The sequence below is a fragment of the Polyodon spathula genome, chromosome 1, assembly GCF_017654505.1.
Source record: "Polyodon spathula isolate WHYD16114869_AA chromosome 1, ASM1765450v1, whole genome shotgun sequence".
NCBI classification, from domain to species: Eukaryota; Metazoa; Chordata; class Actinopteri; order Acipenseriformes; family Polyodontidae; genus Polyodon; species Polyodon spathula.
In genome coordinates, this window is record NC_054534.1 from 7,910,982 (window position 1) to 7,932,421 (window position 21,440).

The 21,440-nt window shown below is 40.4% G+C and overlaps 1 protein-coding gene across 7 annotated transcripts in view; it reads left to right on the forward strand.

Moving 5' to 3' along the window:
- LOC121313385 (rho guanine nucleotide exchange factor 28-like) overlaps positions 1 to 21,440 on the forward strand; it is a 112,950-nt gene that overhangs the window by 47,164 nt on the left and 44,346 nt on the right. For 5 of the 7 annotated variants that reach the window (XM_041245862.1, XM_041245871.1, XM_041245880.1 and 2 more), the window contains 2 exons: positions 1,510 to 1,556; positions 9,257 to 9,323. In XM_041245862.1, coding sequence (XP_041101796.1) covers positions 1,510 to 1,556; positions 9,257 to 9,323 — 114 coding nt within the window. Of the gene's footprint in view, positions 1 to 1,509; positions 1,557 to 9,256; positions 9,324 to 17,541; positions 17,679 to 21,440 lie in introns of those variants that run through there. The other 2 variants (XM_041245898.1, XM_041245918.1) reach the window with 2 other exon arrangements.

The following is a 21,440-nucleotide window of genomic DNA, read 5'->3' on the forward strand; positions in this document are numbered from 1 at the left end:
GAAGTGGGTGTTGTTGTTGTCATGTTTGGCAGAGGTTAGTTAATTCCCTGCCCTAGTGTGCCGAGTTCCCATGTGAAAATGTGTCTTTGCTTGTGATTCCTGTTTCTGCCTGTCTAGTGCGTGTCTACCCTTTTCAGTGCCTGCTGTTCTGGATCAGTGTGCATGATATCACGTCAGCAGCTGACACTTGGTAACAATGGTTGACAGTGTGGTAACATGCATTAGTTATATTAACAAGCTGTCCTTGTTTAACTGGAAATCTTCCCTGGATCTTAACACATGCGTGTTAATTGTATGATGCAGGGATAGTGTTTTTGTGAAACTTGACCGAACACTTTGAGCACTTTTTTTCACTCCTGGATCGGCCCAAAACCGAACTGAGTTGATCTGCGTTTGCTGCAAAGAAGCAGCTGCATCCAGCTAGTGCTATTGGTCACTGTTGCAAGTAATGGTAGCAACAGGAGTTTTATTGCAGTTCATTAGCTGGATTGCACAAGTCTGCTGTAAGACAATCGCCCTGTCTTCTGTGCTACTGCATTCTAGTGCACCCACTGAGGGGAGAGACATTTCAATTGTTGATTGTTGGTAAGGCAGTTCAATTAAACTGCAATGTTTTGTGACTCAGTTTTCTATAGTTTGTTTAATCCACTTTAAAGTGCCATAGCTGTTCCATTTTGCTACTGTTGTACATGCAATACACTGTGTGTTCTATAGAGTGCGGTGGGAACCATATGCCCTAGCTGTATATGTAATACAGTATGTTAAAGAGGAAGTCGCTTCATGTGTTATTTTAGTCACTTTCTTCCCTTACCTTTGTATTTTATGGTGTATGGTAGCATTATGAGTGGTTCTGGGCTTTGCTGCTATGATATTGATTCATCATTGTTCTCCTGATTTGCCATTACCTGGCTGAGCTTGCTTTGAGCATGTCTGGAGCAAGTGGCGAGACTGAACAGCCTTCCTTGCCGCATTCAATGTAAAGAGAGCAGAAGTGGCCGGCAGAGGTGAGAGGAGCGGCCGGCCGAGGTGAGAGGAGCGGCCAGTACAGGTGAGAGGAGCGGCCGGCGGAGGAGAGAGGAGCGGCCGGTACAGGTGAGAGGAGCGGCCGGCGGAGGAGAGAGGAGCGGCCGGTACAGGTGAGAGGAGCGGCCGGCGGAGGTGAGAGGAGCGGCCGGTACAGGTGAGAGGAGCGGCCGGCGGAGGTGAGAGGAGCGGCCGGTACAGGTGAGAGGAGCAGCTGGCGGAGGTGAGAGGCCGCTTTGTCGGGCTATTCGAACAGAATGAGCATGGCTGTTCAATTTCAGCACTTAAAGGCAGATTTGGAGAAAAACAATAGCTCAGTATTTCAAAGCAGAAACCAGAACCACTCTCACTGCAGACATACGAAAAGGGAAATCTAAAAAAAAATCAAAGAACAAAAATGATATTTGAAGCTATTTGCTGTTTAATAACCTACACCTATCTGAAAGTATAATAGGTGATAACGCTGCAGTTTCATTTCTTCAACAGGCTCTTTGAAAGATCTCTGTGGGGGAACCCATACTCTATTAGATAATGTAAGTATGACAGTAACATGTTTTCTGCCTGGTTCATAGTGTGATGTTGTGTGGATCTGGGATTTGTTTGGGTGATGCAGTCACAAGTAGAGACATTCTCATTGGATAAAATGGGCAGATTCCATCAGCAGCATGACCCCACAAGGGCACAAAAAAGCTTCTGAGCGTTACACTCATTGAACGTTGCACTCATCAAAAATATTATGTGTGTCATAGCTGGGTGTTAAAAGGACACTGGAAAAAAAATGCCAGTAATGCTTAATGCCAATCTTAATGCCAATCTTGAACTTCTAGTAATAACAAGCGTAACATACTGGTTTAACAAGTGCATGGTACTGTACAGTGGAAATATTTCACCAGAGCTCTGGGAGCCTGCCCGAACTTTCCAAACTTCACACACAGCAAGACCTGTCCAGTTGAGTCGTGTTTGCTCACTTCCATGTACTTGTCATGATGATTTACTGCATTCGTATGGGTGACGCAGGCAGAGTAGCATGAAACCGTCGTACACACACTTTCAGTGAGCCAAAGAAGGAGGAGTGTAGTAAACAAGGAGCTGGTAACCAAAGTAACAAGGAGCAAAGTAACCAAACCGCATTGGTTTGGCCTTTAAAGAGTATCTCATATATATATATATATATATATATATATATATATATATATATATATATATATATATATACACACACAGTACCAGTCAAAAGTTTGAGTACACCTACTTGAAACCAAGTTTTTCATGATTATCTATGCTTTTTAACTGTATAAACTTATCTATAAACACTTAATATTTCATTATATGATATGTGTACTTATATAAGCTGATAATTATAAGTGAATTGTATTCAAAAATTTAATTTTTACATGGAAATGTAAATCTTGTCAATTTCAATGAAATGGTCACCCAAAGCAAGGGGATTTCAGTCTGAAGCCCAAGTCAGTTAAAAGTCTGAAATGTGTATAACACGGTTTTAGAAAAATGGCCTAAGTATAAAAGTGTCTTTGTTAGATGTTCTCTGAGTTAACTAGCATGTTACCTAATTAACCTTTTGTCACCAATTATTGTTAACAGGTGAGGGTCCATGATTACTATAAATATAGGTAGCATAGGCACACGTTTGTCATTCCTGAATGTAAGGGAGCATAAAATGGCAAAATACACTCAGCTAAGCAAAGAAAAAAGACAGTCTATAATTACTTTAAGAAATGAAGGTCAATCTTTAAGACAAATCGCAAGAACTTTGCAAGTGTCTGTAACAGCTGTGGCCAGGACCATCAAACGATTTGAAGAAACTGCCACTCATGAGGACCGAACAAGGTCAGGCAGGCCAAGGGTGACCTCAGAATCAGAGAACAAGTTCATTCGAGTCACAAGTCTGCGAAACCGGCGATTAACTGCCCCTGAAATACAAGCTCAGCTAAATGCTACTAGAAGTACAGATGTTTCAACATCAACTGTTCAGAGGAGATTGCGTGAAGCTGGCCTAACTGGAAGAATTGCTGCAAAGAAACCATTGTTAAGAATGCAGAATAAGAGGAAGAGACATGCCTGGGCCAAAAAACACAGAAACTTGACGTTTGAGGAGTGGAAGACGGTCTTACGGACCGATGAGACAAAATTTGAAATATTTGGGTCCAACCACCGAGTATTTGTAAGACGCAGAGAGAGTGAGTGCATGAGTTCTGCATGTGTGGTCCCACTGTCAAGCATGGAGGAGGCAGTGTCATGGTCTGGGGTTGCTTTGCTGGTGACAGAGTTGGTGATCTTTACCAAGTCCATGGCAAGCTCAACCAGCATGGCTATCATAGCATACTTCAGAGGCATGCCATTCCATCAGGATTACGGCTAGTTGGGCAGTCCTTCATTCTTCAGCAAGATAATGACCCGAAGCACACCTCAAAGTTGTGCAAGAACTATCTGGCAAAGAAGGAAAGTGAAGGACAACTCAATCTAATGACCTAGCCTGCCCAGTCTCCAGACCTCAATCCCATAGAACTTGTATGGGGCGAACTGAACAGAAAAACTACCCATATGTGGAAGCGACAGCGAGTGGGAGAAGTACAGCGTGGAAAAGTACAGAGCAGTTTCGAAGCAGAAAGGAGAAATTGCATCTTGAATTGCTTTAATCAGAAAACAGAGGACATTGGGGAAACACAGCCGCGTGTGTTTTTCTGATAACAAACAAGCTGAAACTCGGAGCAGCTGATTCAAATTCAGCGCCGTTTTGAGACACGGGCGAGGGGAGGAGCCGACAGCACAGCAGAACAACGCAGTTAAACGAGGCAGTCTTCCCAGCGACAGCGAGTGGAAGCGACAGCGAGTGGGAGAAGTACAGCGTGGAAAAGTACAGAGCAGTTTCGAAGCAGTTTGAAAGCAGGTTGACGGCTGCAGAAGAAACTAAACTTCAAAAAAAAAAAAAACCCTCAACATGGTCTTCAAGCCAGTAATCTGTGACACCTGCTTGATGTGGGAAATCCGAGAAAACCCAGCGGAGCTAAACCAAGTGTGCGTAAAGTGCCGCGCGATCCAGGATTTGCATAAACTAGTAAGCATGCTAGAAATGGAGCTGGAAGAAGTGAGACAGCAACAGGATCTTGAGGAACTGGCACACCCACAATTCATGGAAGTCTGCATCACCCCTAACAGACTGAAAGCCACCAGGGAGATAGAAGGTCAGAACAGCTGGGTTCAGGTAGGCAGAAGCAGGGAAAAAAAGAAACTTCGTCAAACGCAACCACCAGAAATCAAAACAACCAACAGATTTGAGTCACTTCAGAATTGTGATGAGCAGAACCAACAACAAGAGAATGAAAGGAACAACATCCAGGACCCCATTGACAGTGGTGACCAGACAGCAAAAAGAAGGGAGGTCATGATTGTTGGGGACTCCATATTGAGAAACACAGCAAGTTCAGTTCGCAGTTTGGACCCCCTTACTACAACAGTGTGCTGCCTTCCGGGAGCCTCGGTCAAGCACATCACTGAGAACGTGGACAGGCTCCTAGAACGAACAGGAGACGACCCGGTAGTAGTCGTCCACATCGGTACAAACAACATTGGAAGAGACAGACCAAAATCCCTGCAAAACAAATTCAGAGAGCTAGGAAGGAAATTAAAAGAGAAAACCAAAACTGTGGTATTTTCTGGTATACTACCCGCACCTTGCAAAGGACCATATGGACAGCTGGAAATAATAAATCAAAACCAATGGTTGAAGACGTGGTGCACACGGGAAGGCTTCACCTATCTTGATCATTGGACCACTTTCTACAACGAGGACTATCTGTATAGACGGGATGGACTGCATTTAAATAACAAGGGAACTAGTCTACTTGGAGAAAAGATCCTCGAGCAGGTTCGGAAGCATTTAAACTAGAAAGGAAGGGGGGGAGAAATCAACAAAAAAACAGAAGGGAGACCGCATCAAAACAAGAACAACAACTCAGGTAAGACAACCATTAAATGTATTTATCTAAATGCTAGAAGTATCAGAAACAAAATTCTAGAACTTGAAGCTACTGCACTAACAGGTAACTATGATGTGATAGGTGTTACAGAAACGTGGTTATCTGAGAGTGATGGGGACGAATATAATATTTGTGGGTATACACTGTATAGGAAAGACAGGCAGGACAGAAGAGGAGGAGGGGTAGCGCTATACATAAGAAACAGTCTTGAAGCCCAGGTGTTAAACCTGGACAAAGAAAATAAAACCGAATCAATATGGGTCAGAATAACAGACAAAAATTCAAAAGGCATAATAATAGGAGCATGCTATAGACCGCCAGATTCAGACGGTGAGCACAATAATCTGTTATACAATGACATTAGAAATGTGTGTAGCAAAGGAGAAGCCATACTAATGGGGGATTTCAACTTCCCCCAAATAAAATGGGAAAACCCGGTGGGTAGCGCGAAGGATGAAATAGAAATGGTGGAAATGACAAATGACTGCTTCCTAACACAATTTGTGAAGGCACCCACTAGAGGGGAGGCATGCCTTGATTTAGTCTTTTCAAATAACGAAGATAGAATAACTAAAACAGAGGTCAGAGAACCACTGGCAAACTCAGACCACAACATGGTCTCATTTGAAGTGTTTTTTAAATCCTCAAAAGTAAAGACTAAAGCTAAGGTTTACAATTTTAGAAAAGCAAACTATGAAGGTATGAAACAGAGACTAACAGAAGTAGATTGGAGTAAAATAGAGAAAACACCCACAGAAGAAGGATGGTTGTTCTTCAAAAATGTAGTACTAGAGGCGCAAAACAATTATATCCCTAAAGTAGACAAATCTAAATGTAAAACTAAATTGCCAAAATGGTTTAATAGATCAATTAAAAAAAATATTCAGCGAAAAAAGGCACTTTACAGAGCATTAAAAAAGGACCAAAAAGAAAGTACACAGAAAGAGTACACAGAACTGCAAATGCAAGTCAAAAAGGAAGTTAGAAAGGCCAAGAGAGAAATAGAAATGAACATTGCTAAGGGAGCTAAAACCAATTCCAAAATGTTTTTCCAATATTACAACAGCAAGAGAACATTCAAAGAGGAGATTAAATGTTTAAGAGATACAAATGGCAAAATCGTAGAGGAAGAAAAAAAAATAGCAAATATGTTAAATGATTACTTTTCACAAGTTTTTACAAAGGAAGATACTGACAACATGCCCCACATGTCATCCAGTTCCTATCCAGTTTTAAATAACTTTAGCATAACTGAGGCAGAAGTGTTAAAGGGACTAGGAGCTCTTAAAATAAACAAATCCCCTGGGCCGGATGAGATCCTCCCAGTAGTACTCAAAGAAATGAAAGAAGTAATTTACAAACCGCTAACCAAGATCATGCAGCAGTCTCTTGACACAGGGGTGGTACCGACAGACTGGAAAATTGCAAACGTAATACCGATCCACAAAAAGGGAAACAAAACTGAACCAGGTAACTACAGACCAGTAAGCCTGACTTCTATTATATGCAAACTTATGGAAACTATAATAAGAGCCAAAATGGAAAATTACCTATATGGTAACAGGGTACTGGGAGACAGTCAACATGGTTTTAGGAAAGGGAGATCGTGCCTAACTAACTTGCTTGATTTTTTTGAGGATGCAACATCGATAATGGATAATTGCAAAGCATATGACATGGTTTATTTAGATTTCCAGAAAGCTTTTGACAAAGTCCCGCACAAAAGATTAATTCTCAAACTGAACGCAGTTGGGATTCAAGGAAACACATGTACATGGATTAGGGAGTGGTTAACATGTAGAAAACAGAAAGTACTGATTAGAGGAAAAACCTCAGAATGGAGTGTGGTAACCAGCGGTGTACCACAGGGATCAGTATTAGGTCCTCTGCTATTCCTAATCTACATTAATGATTTAGATTCTGGTATAGTAAGCAAACTTGTTAAATTTGCAGACGACACAAAAGTAGGAGGAGTGGCAAACACTGTTGCAGCAGCAAAGGTCATTCAAAATGATCTAGACAAGATTCAGAACTGGGCAGACACATGGCAAATGACATTTAATAGAGAAAAGTGTAAGGTACTGCACGCAGGAAATAAAAATGTACATTATAAATATCATATGGGAGATATTGAAATTGGAGAAGGAATCTATGAAAAAGACCTAGGAGTTTTTGTTGACTCAGAAATGTCTTCATCTAGGCAATGTGGGGAAGCTATAAAAAAGGCTAACAAGATACTCGGATACATTGTGAAAAGTGTTGAATTTAAATCAAGGGAAGTAATGTTAAAACTGTACAATGCACTAGTAAGACCTCATCTTGAATATTGTGTTCAGTTCTGGTCACCTCGCTATAAAAAAGATATTGCTGCTCTAGAAAGAGTGCAAAGAAGAGCGACCAGAATTATTCCGGGCTTAAAAGGCATGTCATATGCAGACAGGCTAAAAGAATTGAATCTGTTCAGTCTTGAACAAAGAAGACTACGTGGCGACCTAATTCAAGCATTCAAAATTCTAAAAGGTATTGACAGTGTGGACGCAAGGGACTTTTTCAGCCTGAAAAAAGAAACAAGGACCAGGGGTCACAAATGGAGTTTAGAAAAAGGGGCATTCAGAACAGAAAATAGGAGACACTTTTTTACACAGAGAATTGTGAGGGTCTGGAATCAACTCCCCAGTAATGTTGTTGAAGCTGACACCCTGGGATCCTTCAAGAAGCTGCTTGATGAGATTTTGGGATCAATAAGCTACTAACAACCAAACGAGCAAGATGGGCCGAATGGCCTCCTCTCGTTTGTAAACTTTCTTATGTTCTTATGTTCTTATCTCTGGGAATTGCTGCAGAAGAGCTGGGAAGACATGTCGGGTGATTTCCTGCTGAAACTTGTTAACCGAATGCCTCATGTTTGTGAGGCTGTTATTAAGGCAAAGGGTGGCTATTTTGAGGAATCCAAGATTTAGAGACAATTTTCAATTTTCTTGAACATTGCTTTGATACTCCTTATGTTTTGTTTTGTATATTGTAACATGTGTTTTCATTTTCAAGTATTTACAGAAACGTATACGACGTAAAACATTGTCAATTATGAAAAAAAAACTAGTTTCCAGCAAGTGTACTCAAACTTTTGACTGGTACATATATATATATATATATATATATATATATATATATATATATATATATATATATATATATATATATATATATTACATACATTTTTTTATTTCTTTAACTTGTTAATCAGAATACATTTTCAAGCAGTTGAAACTATTGGATGCTCTGATGTTTTTAATCATGACTACTTTAGCAGTGTGTTTTGTAACATGAACAGTGTCTTTTTAACATGCATTAAAAACCAGATCTTTAGGAGGACTAATTGCTGTGTTGGAAAACATAGTTCTTATTAATAAGCTGATGTTGCAGTGATGGGGTCACTGAAAGGGCAGTCGGGAGGGTTGAATGCAATACAAAGGCTAAGGTTTCATAACTAATTCATTCTCTAAGTCATTTCTGATACACAGCAGAGCTATGCAATGTGGAAACAAGGGACCATGGGGGGCAATGGCTTTGCAGCTGTTGGCTAAAAAACTAGAGAGACTTGCACACACAGGTTCCCTTCTACAAACTAAAAAAACCTTATGTCCAGTTTCAAAATAAATATAATAACATGAAGTTTGCTGTGGTATAATATGATAACAGAATGGTATAGGTCAGGGATGGGTGGCCTAGCAACCACTGCAGTTTGAAGCAAATCTGTACACCTCCTCTTTGCTTCTGATTGGTTACGACCGCTTCATAACACTCAAAACAACATCACACAAGGAAATGTTGTGGAATTGTTGAACTGTATTAATTGCAAACCATTCCCATGGCTTATGGAGACTCAGCTTCTTTTTTATTTCTGTGTTGTGTCGTCTCTTACTGATGATGAGATAAAGGTTACGGTTCCAAGATTAGGGTCACGGATGATGTGCAACAGTAGATTACACTGCTTAACAAGTAAGAATGGACAAGCATTTTGTTGGTGCTGTTTGTTTCGCCTCAGTTGTAAGTCAGCTTTCCTAACAAAAGGATAATAGAACATCATTGAAACGTAATCTTTTGTTTCGTGATTGTAATGATACGTAGCAGGGCTTGCTCTTTCTTCACACTGGACTGCAATGCTGAAAGCGTTGAAGACAAATGGGGAAGTTATTGAATGCACATACTAATATAGAACCCTGTTTTCATTTGAGGTTTTTGAAGAACAGTTGGTGCTGTCGATGGATGGAGAGGATGTGGACCATGCACAGTTAAATACAGGTAGGAAAACAACATTGTTACGAAATGGACTGTATACTTCATTAAGGTGAGCAAAAGAAAAGAGGCTGCTGTGTCTCCAGTTACACTGATGGCAGCTGGAGGTCGTGAAAGACAGCAGGAATGTGTGAGCCGTCCATCTCATTACTCACAGGAACCAGGGCAGGGGAGCAGATCAGCAGGGCCCGGCCACTGGGCTTGCACATTGATTTGGGTCAGTGTCAGACAGCAAAGCAAAAAATAAATAAATAAATAAAACAACAAAAAAGAAATACAAGCAAACAGGATAAACTATGGAGGAGCTGAAGTGAGTGGGGAAACCTTTCATGAAACCAGATGAGTACTCTCAAGCTGTGCTTTGTTTATAAGTTGTTGCTGTGAATACTGTTTGACAGAAAGATGACTTTTCTACCTTGTTGCCTTATGACAGACAAGCAGGCAGGCATTCCCTGCTTGCCACTGTTGTCACGCAAACTGTCCAGACTTAAAATTCTCAAAATGTATTTTTGAGGCTGTTGTTGGAAAATAAATCCATTGATAAACAAGCAGGATACAGGTCATTTACTTCATACTGGGAAGGTAAAGTGCAGGCCATAACTATTATCTCAGAAATGCTCCTCTCTGCTGTCAGTGAAAATGCAGTTACTCCTTTGAGGTCTTATACAAGCATATCTGCAGCTGCCCGAGCAGTGGTGCCCAGAAGAAAGGCTCCCCAATAACTATACTTTTCTTACATACTGTATGTTTAAACATCGAGAGTGTGAACAAACTGCCCCTTTGGATTTGTTATAATCAAATCTGGCAAAATGAGGGTGCAACCACTAAACCTGTAGATGTTAACCCAGCATGATCAAGTGATTTTGCAGATTAACGAGACTCCTGCAAGAGTAGAAACAAACAAAGTTGTTTTGGGTTTTTTTCTGCCCTGCTTGGCAAACAGAGACACCTGCTGGTAGAGGTAAAAATAGGTACATTACAGTAACTTTGATTTCCCTGTGATCTAATCTGCTGATGTTCAGTGCACTGTGAAATGTGTGCCAGCTGAGGAATCTGCAGTGGTGTCTGAGTCAGCCCCCCAGGACAGCTCCACTGTGAACGCCTGCTGTTCAGACAGCCAGAAACTTGTGTTGCATTTAGCGTGTCAGTCCGGTGCAGTGAGACACAGCATTTATCATGTTTAAGTATTTAAAGCATCCACACTCCTAAATTCATTAGTAAACTATTTGGTTGGCTCAAAGTTTTGGCATGCCAGGGTTAAGTTGAAGTTATGTATTATAAGAGTTGGTAAAACATTCATTTGAAGCTGCGCAGAAGCTGTGTTTTTTGACTATTTCAAAATGTTCCAGCCTCTGAATGAAACTGATAGTGGCAGAGGGCTACAGAATGAACCTTTTGGAGAAGTTAATATCATGGCTTGAACATCATGAGACTTTGCTGATGTTTTCCAAATGATTTAGTTTTGTTGAAAAAAGTTGACTAAGTTGACTAGAATTGGTCTGACATGTTATATCTGTTGTAGACAGCTTTTTCTCGATCAACCAAATTTTAATTAAGAAAGAACTGCACAGCGGCTGGAAGTATGCATTATTTGAACACACAGTTGTTTTGTCACATACAGTACCAGTTTGGGATTTGAACATATCTTTACTGTTTGCCAGTAATTGCATGTAATGGCATATGCAACTGAAGCATGACAATGTAATTCCCTGAGTGTATGCATATATAGTGCTTCAAAGTATAACAAGAATTTAGGTTTAGTTTCTAGGCAGTTTTTAAAACAAGTAAAACAAGTTTTATTTAGCAATTCAAGAACACAATACCACAGCAAGGATTACAACAACCTTTCATGTTTAATTAGGGCATCACAATTTATTTGATTTATTTGTAAGATTCTAATAAACTACTCAAACCTAATACAGTGACACACACAGCTGCAGTATTAGATATCTGAGTTCTTAGATATTGGTAACTCAGAGACCATTTTTCTTTGCTCTAAGCAGTGCTGGTATTTAATGTTGCTGTTTGGATTCATTGAGTAGACCCCAGTTTATTTCAGGATTCCTATAGTTGTTTGTAGGCTCACAATTGAGGAACTTACTGCATAGGGTGCATTTTTTTTTTTCAGACATTAAGCTAACATCCCGTCTGCTTTATGGGCATTAAAGAGCCAGCATTTCTATAATGAAGAAGAGCGATAGGAGTAGGGGCCTCATTTCACAAAAATCTGGGGGGGAGGGCAAAGAATGCATTTAGGGGCCCCCTCTCCATAATAATAAAATTCTGCAACAAATTTAACAAAAAAACCCTCTGCCATTGCAGAATAAACTTGGTGAAACACCGGATATCGTCTAGGCTTCATTTTTGCAACGATATCAACCAGGGCATCAAAATCAAGTTTTTTTTACTAATGGTTTTTCAGTTGCCATTACAAGCAGATCACTCAGACGTGGATTTGTCATGGAAGTTCGTAAATAGGTTTTAACCAAACTTAAATCAGAGAACAGACGCTGTTTGCTTGCAGTGGTTACTGGAAGAGTGATGACTAACTTGCTGATTTTTAGTAATATATAAGTATAAGTAATAGCAAGGATCCTTATAGAGTTGTACTAGCTCAAAAAGAGAATGCAATCTACCAGTGGCGCGAGTTTAGCTTTCCGTTCCCCTCTTTGACTCTGTAACTTCTTAATTAGTTGAAATGGCACTGGCTATTATTTTGCTATTTTCTTAGCTGCTGTGAAATGCTAGATCTTATAAGCTAAGCACTTTTACTGACAAGTTCCGAAAACACATCATAAACATAATTATTAGTAAAACATACTTAACACAACGTACCCAACAGCTGCTATGGTTATTTTTGAATTTCAATAAATGCAATCAATGCAAACAATTTGAAAACAGTATTTGCAGCTTTTGGCAAGAAAAAAGAGAACATTCAACGCTACATTGTCAGGCTAGTTGCTGCACTTCCGATGTTCTGAAGTATGAACACTTTTCTTTAAGCCTTTTAATTTCTTACAGAAACTGCCATTTAGGGGCCCCCTGGTGAGCTTGGCAGGGGCGGCCTTCCCTGTCACCCCCCCCCCCCCCCCCCCAAGTGATGCTCCTGGATAGGAGCCCTCGCCATTTATCAATGCAGGTCAAACATGTTGGCCTGTCTGTAAGTTCCCCCCTGCCCTGGCTAATTGAATTCCAGAGCCTTGCTAGAAAGGAGAAACACCTAGTGCTAGTTATATGTTTTATGTGCTGAGCCACAGATTACTTGCAGCGTGAAATCAGTGAAAAATCAATCTGGTGCAAAGAGATTATTATTATTACATTGAGTGGAAAGCCTTTTCCCTGGTGAAGAGGGATAACAGGAGATCTGACTGCCATGGTGGCTGAGGCTTTGAATTGCTAAGCCCTGGTAAAGCATGAAGATAAACAATGTCAGATTACTTATAGATTTTAACAGTCATTTGCTCATTAACATTGAGTCTTCAGGGTCTGTAGCAACCCTGCCAGATCACTTCTGTGAAACCCTGAAGCAAAGGCGAGGCTGACCATGCGTGGCTTCATTGTCATCAAGGTGCACCTGGAGAAATATTACAGATGTTGTTATTAGTATTAGTATTATTATTATTAGGAATCGAGACAAAAAAGCTGAGGAAAAAATCCTGTTTTTTCAATTATCAAGCTCTGCAGCCATCAGAGCCTTCAAAGTCACTTAAAAAAACAGAAAGAATCCAGACTGTATAGGAAATATATGTGCACATTGCAGTTGTTTGTTGTTGTGGAGCAGTTTGTCCATCACAGATATAGAGTGTGTGAGTCAATGATTTACCTACAGTAGCTTTGGGAGAGGCATTCCTTTGGCTTGGACTGTTGTGGTTAGAAGTCATTCCTGACTAGACGCTCACAGATACATTTGCTCTTACTGCACTTCTGCGTTTTCAATGCACCGGTTTGGGGTAGTGCTGGCTGTGGATGGTACATTTGTTTTGCTATTATGAAGCCTCCCCATGACAGTGTGCTTATGTAGATTGTTCCTGTTTTCATTTCTGCTGCTGCTGCCGACATAGTTATTTGCATATGTCTTTGGGAAGATTTGTTTCATTCATTACAAACAGCAGGCATGATGCTGTTTAGAGCAATTCTTGGAACCCTTTCTTCCGTCTGACCCAGTCCAATGTTGTAGGTTGTGTTTGAGGTAATGGTATCAACGAAACATCTAAAGGGATTCCTTTGATACTGCAGTATGTAGTTAACCTTGATTTTGAAGGATTATTGATTATACTAGGGTGCAGATTTGATAAATGGCAACCGGTAGCCTGTTTGAATAGTTCATAACAGTGCAAGCTGTTGTGTCCTTTTATATTAGACAAATATGGACTGGAGTTGAGGCTTAATGGAATGGAAAACAAAAGTTTTTCACAAAATGCTAAATGTGCATTTGTGGCAAAGTGGTTTTTAGTGCACAGGTGTAGAGGTGATGCAGCACTTAGTAACAGCAGTCCAACAACAGTTCCAGTGATGAAAACAAAGCTTTATTAATTGCTTTTAAATAATAAGACTGAGTGTACACAACAATGTGTACAGCCAGTGAAAACCATGGGGTTCAGTCCCGAAACAATAACAACAGACACACGCTTTAAAACACCGACACGATCACCAGTCCAACAGCGAGTGCTCCAGGTGCATGTGGTGTTGTGAATACTTAACAGTGGTGCAGTGCAGTCCGGGTCTGATGCTGGCTTATCAGCGACAGCTCCTGGATATTTAGCCATCTACAAATGACAAACACGAATAGTTAATAGACAGACAGTGCAACACTAAACACTCATGGTTTCTTTGTACTCCTCTCGGTCAGTCCGTAACCGTAACAGAGGAACCATAACAATCACGTCTCCTCCAATCCATGACTGACACATCGTCCACTGTATTGATGACTTCTGGTATTATGGCTCCGCCCCCTTCCTGGATAGTCGACTTCCAACTGACCCTGGAATCAACTGTCAAACCATCCAGTCCGGGGCACACTGTTCCTGTTACACAGCACCCTCACAGGAAGGGAGGGAGATTGTTGACTCAGATTAATTCGCTTTCTGTCACACCAGTCTATATATGTTTTATAAAGCCTTGAAAGGCAGCTTTATTTCTGCAATCCAATTCCTCCTTAAGAAAACTGAGGAAAATATGTATTGGCCTAAAACTGCAGAACTCCTTAGCACTTGCTGAGGAAATTCTAGTCATACCATTTACAGGCTATTGTATTAGATATAGGGAATGTCTTCTGCCTCTCTGAATTTAATGAAACTTGGGTTATTACATTTTTATGTATCCTGAATCCTGTACTGTTCAATACGATTTGCTTGTTTGTGGTTTAAGTCTCTATATTATATGAAGTTTCGTGTGACGTGGGAGGTGAACAGAAACACACATTTCTAGTTGCTTTTAATGATTTTATTGTGTTGATTCTGGCCTGAATTAAATCAGAATCACATTATTTGTAAAAAACTTTCTCTGAAGCGCCACGGTGGCCATAGAGGCGCTATAAATTTGATATATATATAAATCCAGGTTCTTAAAAAATGCAGTCATCTGTCTTCATCTTCTCTGGAGACTAGTTTAGGAGGCTGACAAATCCAACCATGAAGTGATTTAGCCCAGTAAGAGGAGTAATGCGTTGGCAGTCCTGCGTGCAGTGCTGCTGGGTGACTGACGGTGTTGAACAGGGAACCCACAGGTAGCGCTGTGTTAGCCTGTGCTCTCCCGTTGGCTAGGAAGAGAAATAGAGCGGGAAACAGTCTTGGATTGGTTCACTTCCACTCTGCACAGGGACTCCTGCTGCTCAGGTACCTGATGAATCCTGGCATGAAACAGTCAACCTGAACTGTCTTACCCATGCTTTGTAGCATGGAAACATTCACTGCAGGGTAAAGTAGGTCCTTGTCTAGACAGAAAGAACAGTGGTGTCCTAATGATCTCCATTCCTATTGAGTCAGCGGGTGGGTAAGTACAGCTAAATTGTATATGTAACATCTTTTAAAACATATTATTTAAAACCGGGCATATTTTAAAGTTTGAAGAAGATCTATTTAAGACAATGAATTCTAAAGCTATATAGCTGCATGTGACAAAGTTCCCACCCCTGTGTATATTATCTGTTATGTGTTGCGTGTGGTGTGTTTAAATGTTGGTGTATAGGCATTGGTACACGGGATATAAACGGGTCTGTGTAACACGAGTGTTTAAAATGTATATGTGTATTTAGGTACGAGGATTGCACAGCACTTCACGTGCAAGTAAAGTGTAATAATATGTGAGCACGGGGAATTGCACTTTATGAACTCACGTGCTGGGATTCAAGTGAATAGTAATTGAATCCCAGCACAACAGTATATATAGATGCACGTTGTCACATACTGGGGGTTGGGTGTTCGGGAGTGGAGAACAGGAGAGAGAGAGAGAAAGAGATAGATAAGTGTGAATATAGATTTCAATTGTTTGTGTAGCGTTCGTCCACTCTGTGTTTTGTCCGTGTCTATTCGTTTTGTTTGTCTGTTTATTTTGGCGCGAAGTGCCGTGTCCTGTCTTTTGTTAAACCCTTTTATTTTACAATAAACCGGCGCCAGCCAGCGCCATCATCATTTCATTTCATCCGTGTTTTGTGTATTTCATTCCTTTTCCTGGTTCTGGCGCTGCCCACTTCGGCCGTCTCTGTGACACTGCAGTATTTGTAAAAGGACTCAGTTTATGTTCCTTCATGTGAAAGAGATCTAACATCTTTTTAATTTTGCTTTGAAGTAAGTATTACTTGATATATATAGTAAAACAATAAGCAATGCAAGTGCAAATAAAACTAGAGAGTGATTTTGTATACTGTGCAGAAGCGCTAATGTAGGCCTCAGCTGTTTGAACAATAATTGAAGTGAATTGAGGAATGTTAACAAGCTCAAATGTCATAGTCTTACAAAAGCTAACATTTAAGCTGATCCACACATTCACTCTCTCTCCGTCCTGCTCTCCCTCTCTCTCTCCCTCCTGCTCTCCCTTCTCTCTCTCTCTCTCTCTCTCTCTCTCTCTCTCTCTCTCTCTCTCTCTCTCTCTCTCTCTCTCTCTCTCTACATCTCCCCTGGCTTGCAAAATCGCATGCATACATTATCACATCATCACAAAGGAGGCCAAAAAGAAAGGTTTAACTGTAGTTAACAAATAGCAAGGCTATTACTTGGTACTTGCTTTAGTGCAAGCACATATGGATGCATGAAGAAAGAGGTTTTGTGTGCTCTGAAGATGCTGGAGTGGAGGGGGGAGGGGTTTGCAAGGCCAAGCTGAATACTAATTGCCTCAGAGTCGTTCAGGGAGCTTGTATAAGAATGGAGGAGTTGTTGTAAAATGGTCACTGGCTCTTGTGCAGAGTTAGTGCTGTAAAGCTGCCAGTACTAAATAAATAAATTTAAATAAATTCAATAAGCATTTCTAGTAGACTAAACTGACTAAACTACCATATGGTCCTGTCAATACAAACTACCAAGAAAGCTTCACACTCTGTATACAGCTTTTGATGATTTCCTGTTTTTTTTTTTTGTTTGTTTTTCCCTCAATTTATTTTAAAAGATAAAACATCAAGGAATTTAACATTTGTCAAGTGGGTTTTCTTGCTTTCTCGGCTTCCAGACTTTGTGGACTGCCGGTGATGGGACTGAAGCTCAGCATCTCTCAGCAAAGCCCCTAAGCTTATTTGCCCAGTTTTGTGTGTTGAAACTCCTCAGCAGCATTGAAGGGAGAAGCCAGAAGCAAAGTAGATGCTTGGCACCCTCAACCCTTCTGCTCTCCCTGACCTCGTGTTGTGATGCGTATTTGTACCTTTTACAGACCAGATTGTCATTTTTCACTTTTTAATCTGTGGGTCGGCAGGCCCTCTTCCTTTGTGGCTTGGCTCCAGCGGGTTCATTTACATAGAAATGAAAAGGTAAGTTAATGATTGCTCGCCTCATGCTGACTTTCAAATACTTCTGGACAGAGAAGCAGCTCTGCGTCTTGATTCCGTTTCTTTTTTTTTTTTTCTGTTCCTTGTTTGGGGCTGCTGTCTTGTTGCTCTGCCTGAGCTATCTGCGTGTCTGATTAGCCTTGGAAGGCCCTACTGTTTTAGTGCAGTTCCCTCGTTGGGTTATTGAGCAATTTGATCCCAGTCAGACTTGAGGCACTTCTGAGCACAACAGTGTTTGGCATTCAAGTATGTACAGGCTGACTCTTCTGGCTGATGTGCTTATTTGAATGAATCAGAAAAAGAAATGGATTCAGACTCGGATTCTCCCTTCAATTACTCATGGCCATCCTTTCCAAAAATGAGGATTCGCCGACGGTCATCAAAGCAAGGTATTAAAAGTAATGATTATATTTAATAAACAGTTGTATTCCTGGCTTGTATGTATAAAGATCTATTTTTATTACATTTTTCATTGCCTCGGCTTTTTAAGATTGTGCCAGAATGAGCTAACTGTAGTAATAGCTGTAATTGTTTAGGAATTTATTGATTTTCATTTAGTTTGCAAAGTTGTAGTGTTAGCCATTTTTAAACATGATTTATGAAACAGAAAACAGAACTGAATGTATCATTCCCTGTGATCTCTACATGTTACATGCTGCACTTACTGTAATTGCAATAGTTAGCTGAGATTGTATATTATGAACTGTACAAGACTGTCTAACATAGAAGTTTGAGTTCCAAAAGTTTCCTGCTTAAAATAGTGAAGGCGTGTCCTATCGTATTATTTGTATGTTTCTTTGCTATATCAGCGCTGGTAGGAGAAGACATCTGGACAGGGGACAGTTGGGTGTAACACTCCTGACAGTAAGACTGCATGTTGTTTAAAACGTTGGAAAAATGTTTTGAAACCGCAAGCTGCATTCTTTTCAATAATAGGTTTAGGCTAGAAGTAGCCCATGTGGAAAAAGCACACCTTGTTCCCAATGGGGCCCTGTGTCTGCTAACCGCACAGCTGATTGGGTACAAGCAGGTCAAGTCACTTTGCCAGGGTCACACTGTGAGCTAGTGGCTGAGCTAGTCTTTGAACTCAGGATCTCCTGGCCCTCGGTTCTTTCACCCAGCCACTGAAGCACATCCCCTCAAGTATTTAAAGGTTACAGGGTTACAGTTTATTTACCGGACAAGTGCTTCAATGTTAGCATTCTAATGATATAATGTTCCAATTGTGTTCCAAGTTTTGAAAACAGAAATGTAAATGTTTAAAACTAGAGGTAACCTGTTTTGCATACATGGTATTTATTTATGTTATGTATTTCATTTATTTTATTTATTTATTTGTTTATTGTTTATTTGGTAGTAAGAATGAATTGTACATCTTAATGTGGAATATGATATCGTGCTTGCAGTGGCATTAGATACCTAGTATTTCAGGCATGGTCTAAACTGCTGGAACAGTTGAATAATTGTCTGCAACAGGCTTTTCTAAATATACCTTTAGGAAACCTGTATGAAAATACAGTGATGGTCTGCAAAGCACAAACCATGGTGAATACCTGGAGTGTATTCAAAGTTGTAACCATGGAAACCTAGCTGAAACATGGCCCTGCTCACAGGAAACCCATGGGTAATGACATGCCATTAAGGTACACAGACACAGGACGGGTTGTACAAAAAAATAAATAATACAGCAAGTGTTAAAATGAACTTTTTCTTATTCAATGCTACAGTTTTGGAAAACCATCCTTCAAAAGAGCTGTTTAATTGGGACCAAAAAATATTTATTTTCTATGCATTCTACTTTTTGTATATAAAGAAGACGCCATGAACATACATGGAGTGCTGTGTTTAATCACAGTAAGAATGGCCTTATACAACCCACTCACTTCCTTGAGGAGCGTGTTGGTTATTCTGGCATCCTCAATGGTGGAATATCCACAATACTGTCCTCTAGCTATACCAAAGTTAAAATGCTGTTGTTACTAGATTTCAGTTGTAAAGAAGTGAAAAACAGCCATCATTCACAGAACAGGCCCATTTCCAGTTTCTGATTGTTAGAGCTTGTCTCCATTATAAGGATCAAGAGCTAAAGCCTGGCTCTGACCCACACCGAGTGCAGTTCTTTTCCGTTCCCTTTTCCTTGCGGGCTTCAGCCTATTTCAGAGCTTGTTTGGTTTGAAACATCCTTGTTCTTCGACTCTGACGTTGAGTGGCCTCTTTGTCTTGCTTTATAGAACAGGCTCTTAAGCCCATTCACAAGTGGTGCTGTAAACTGTGCGTTTTCTTCCCCAAGAAGGTAGCTTTTTGAGTGGCATGAGACATTTTCTAATCTAGCAGCAAACAATCAGCAGCAGAAAGCTGAGCCGTCTTTTGTAGCTTTAAGAGCTTGGGCATGGCTCAACACAGTCTGCAAGAGGATGCAGGAATCACTTGAGGTAACAGGGACCATTGATCTTCCAAACCTTCCAGATGCAGTATTGGCCTTTGTAGTGGAGACAGATACCTGCTCTCTGAATCACAGCCCAGGCAATTAACCTGCCTTTGTTCTCTGCTTTGGAAAAGTTAACAAGAAAATGGCTCTTGCGTCTGTTAGTCCCACCGCCCGCTCATGAAACTTCCCTGGAAATCCACCTTGACTTTGAAATCGGTGAAACGCCAGTGTTGTCATTCAAATAAAGGTTCTGGTGAAGGATTCTGTTTAAAAACAGCACTTTTCTGTAAAGCCAGGCACTTATAAATGATCCCAACCATGGTTAAAAGTTGGCAATAACTGGCATATGTTTTTATTTATTTAAGAAGTACCATTGCTGCACATCTGGTACAGTGCTGTGTTAGTACTGTACAGTTTGTCTACTTACAGTTACTGAGTAGTTGGCTGACAATCACATTTTTAATTGATTCAACTTCACTTACAGGCCAGATATTGGTAGCCTGATACTGATACGTTGATTTTAAACTAACACTCTAGAAACGTTCTGATATTCAGAACAACATTTTTCCTAAAGCTTGGATTTGTGTATATTCTTGTAGGAATGTTACTTTGTGTTTCTGTTCTATAACAGGTGTAGTTATTCCCAAGTAGCCAAACATGAGGCAAACTATTGAATTGTGTATTACACTACAGCCACCAGACCAACAACTTTCTAATTAGAAAATACAAATAGCAACGTCAGTTAGCTGTGGTTCCCTGGTTTGTGTTTTTGTCTCCAACTGGGGATGTTGTGTATGCATTGTGCAGTATATCTACGCATAACCACTGGTGATGAAACTAGGTTAGGACATTCTTCACTTGAGAGTTTCAAAATGTGGGTATATACAGGTATGAAATAATCTGTCTTTCTGTGTATCTGTCCACTTACAGTATATATAGGACTAGCAGTTATGTGAAACAAAACAAAAAAAGGTATCACACACAGAAGTTATTTTTAGTGTCTTCCGTTTGTTTTGCTGAATGTATTCCCTGCTTTCCCTGGTTTTCCACACTGCTTTGTGAATAGCACCATTATCTTCCTCTTGTGCCTGCGTACTTATCTCCGGCTGCATGCTAGCCTCCTCAGTCTGCTCTGCTTCATGTCTCCCTCGCTGCTGTCTGTTGTTCTCATGTTTCACTAGTTTATGCCCCTGTTAGCCCTGGTGACCAATAATACGGATCTTGCCCTCCTGCGATTTGAGCCTCTTCCACACCTCTGTTTCCTCCTAGTGTCCAGTCTGCAGTTTTTTTTTTTTTTTGAACGTTTGGCTTCATAAATGTATCTTCGCTGCCACACCCTTCATGAAATTAAAGATTTTTGTATACATTGTGCTCATATATTTCAACACTAGTTGCATTAATTGTGAAAGCGCCGTAATTGCGAAAAGAGAACTGGAAAACACACAAAAAAAACTGGCATGTATCAAACTAATACCACTAACCAAAGTAAGTGCAGTTTGTTTTCAGTGTGTTTCTAGGAGTGCCAAACTGGAGAATTTGCAATTCAGACAGGGCAAAGTGATGAAAATATGTTTTAGATAAACTGGCAGCTGATAACACAATCTTAATGAAATGTTGATCTAACGGTGTAAAGAGTTTACCTTAAGTACTGATGAAGACAGGTTTCACCCGATCTCATTTCTGTAAGATTGAAATGAGATCGCGTCAGACGGTGAAGCTCAGG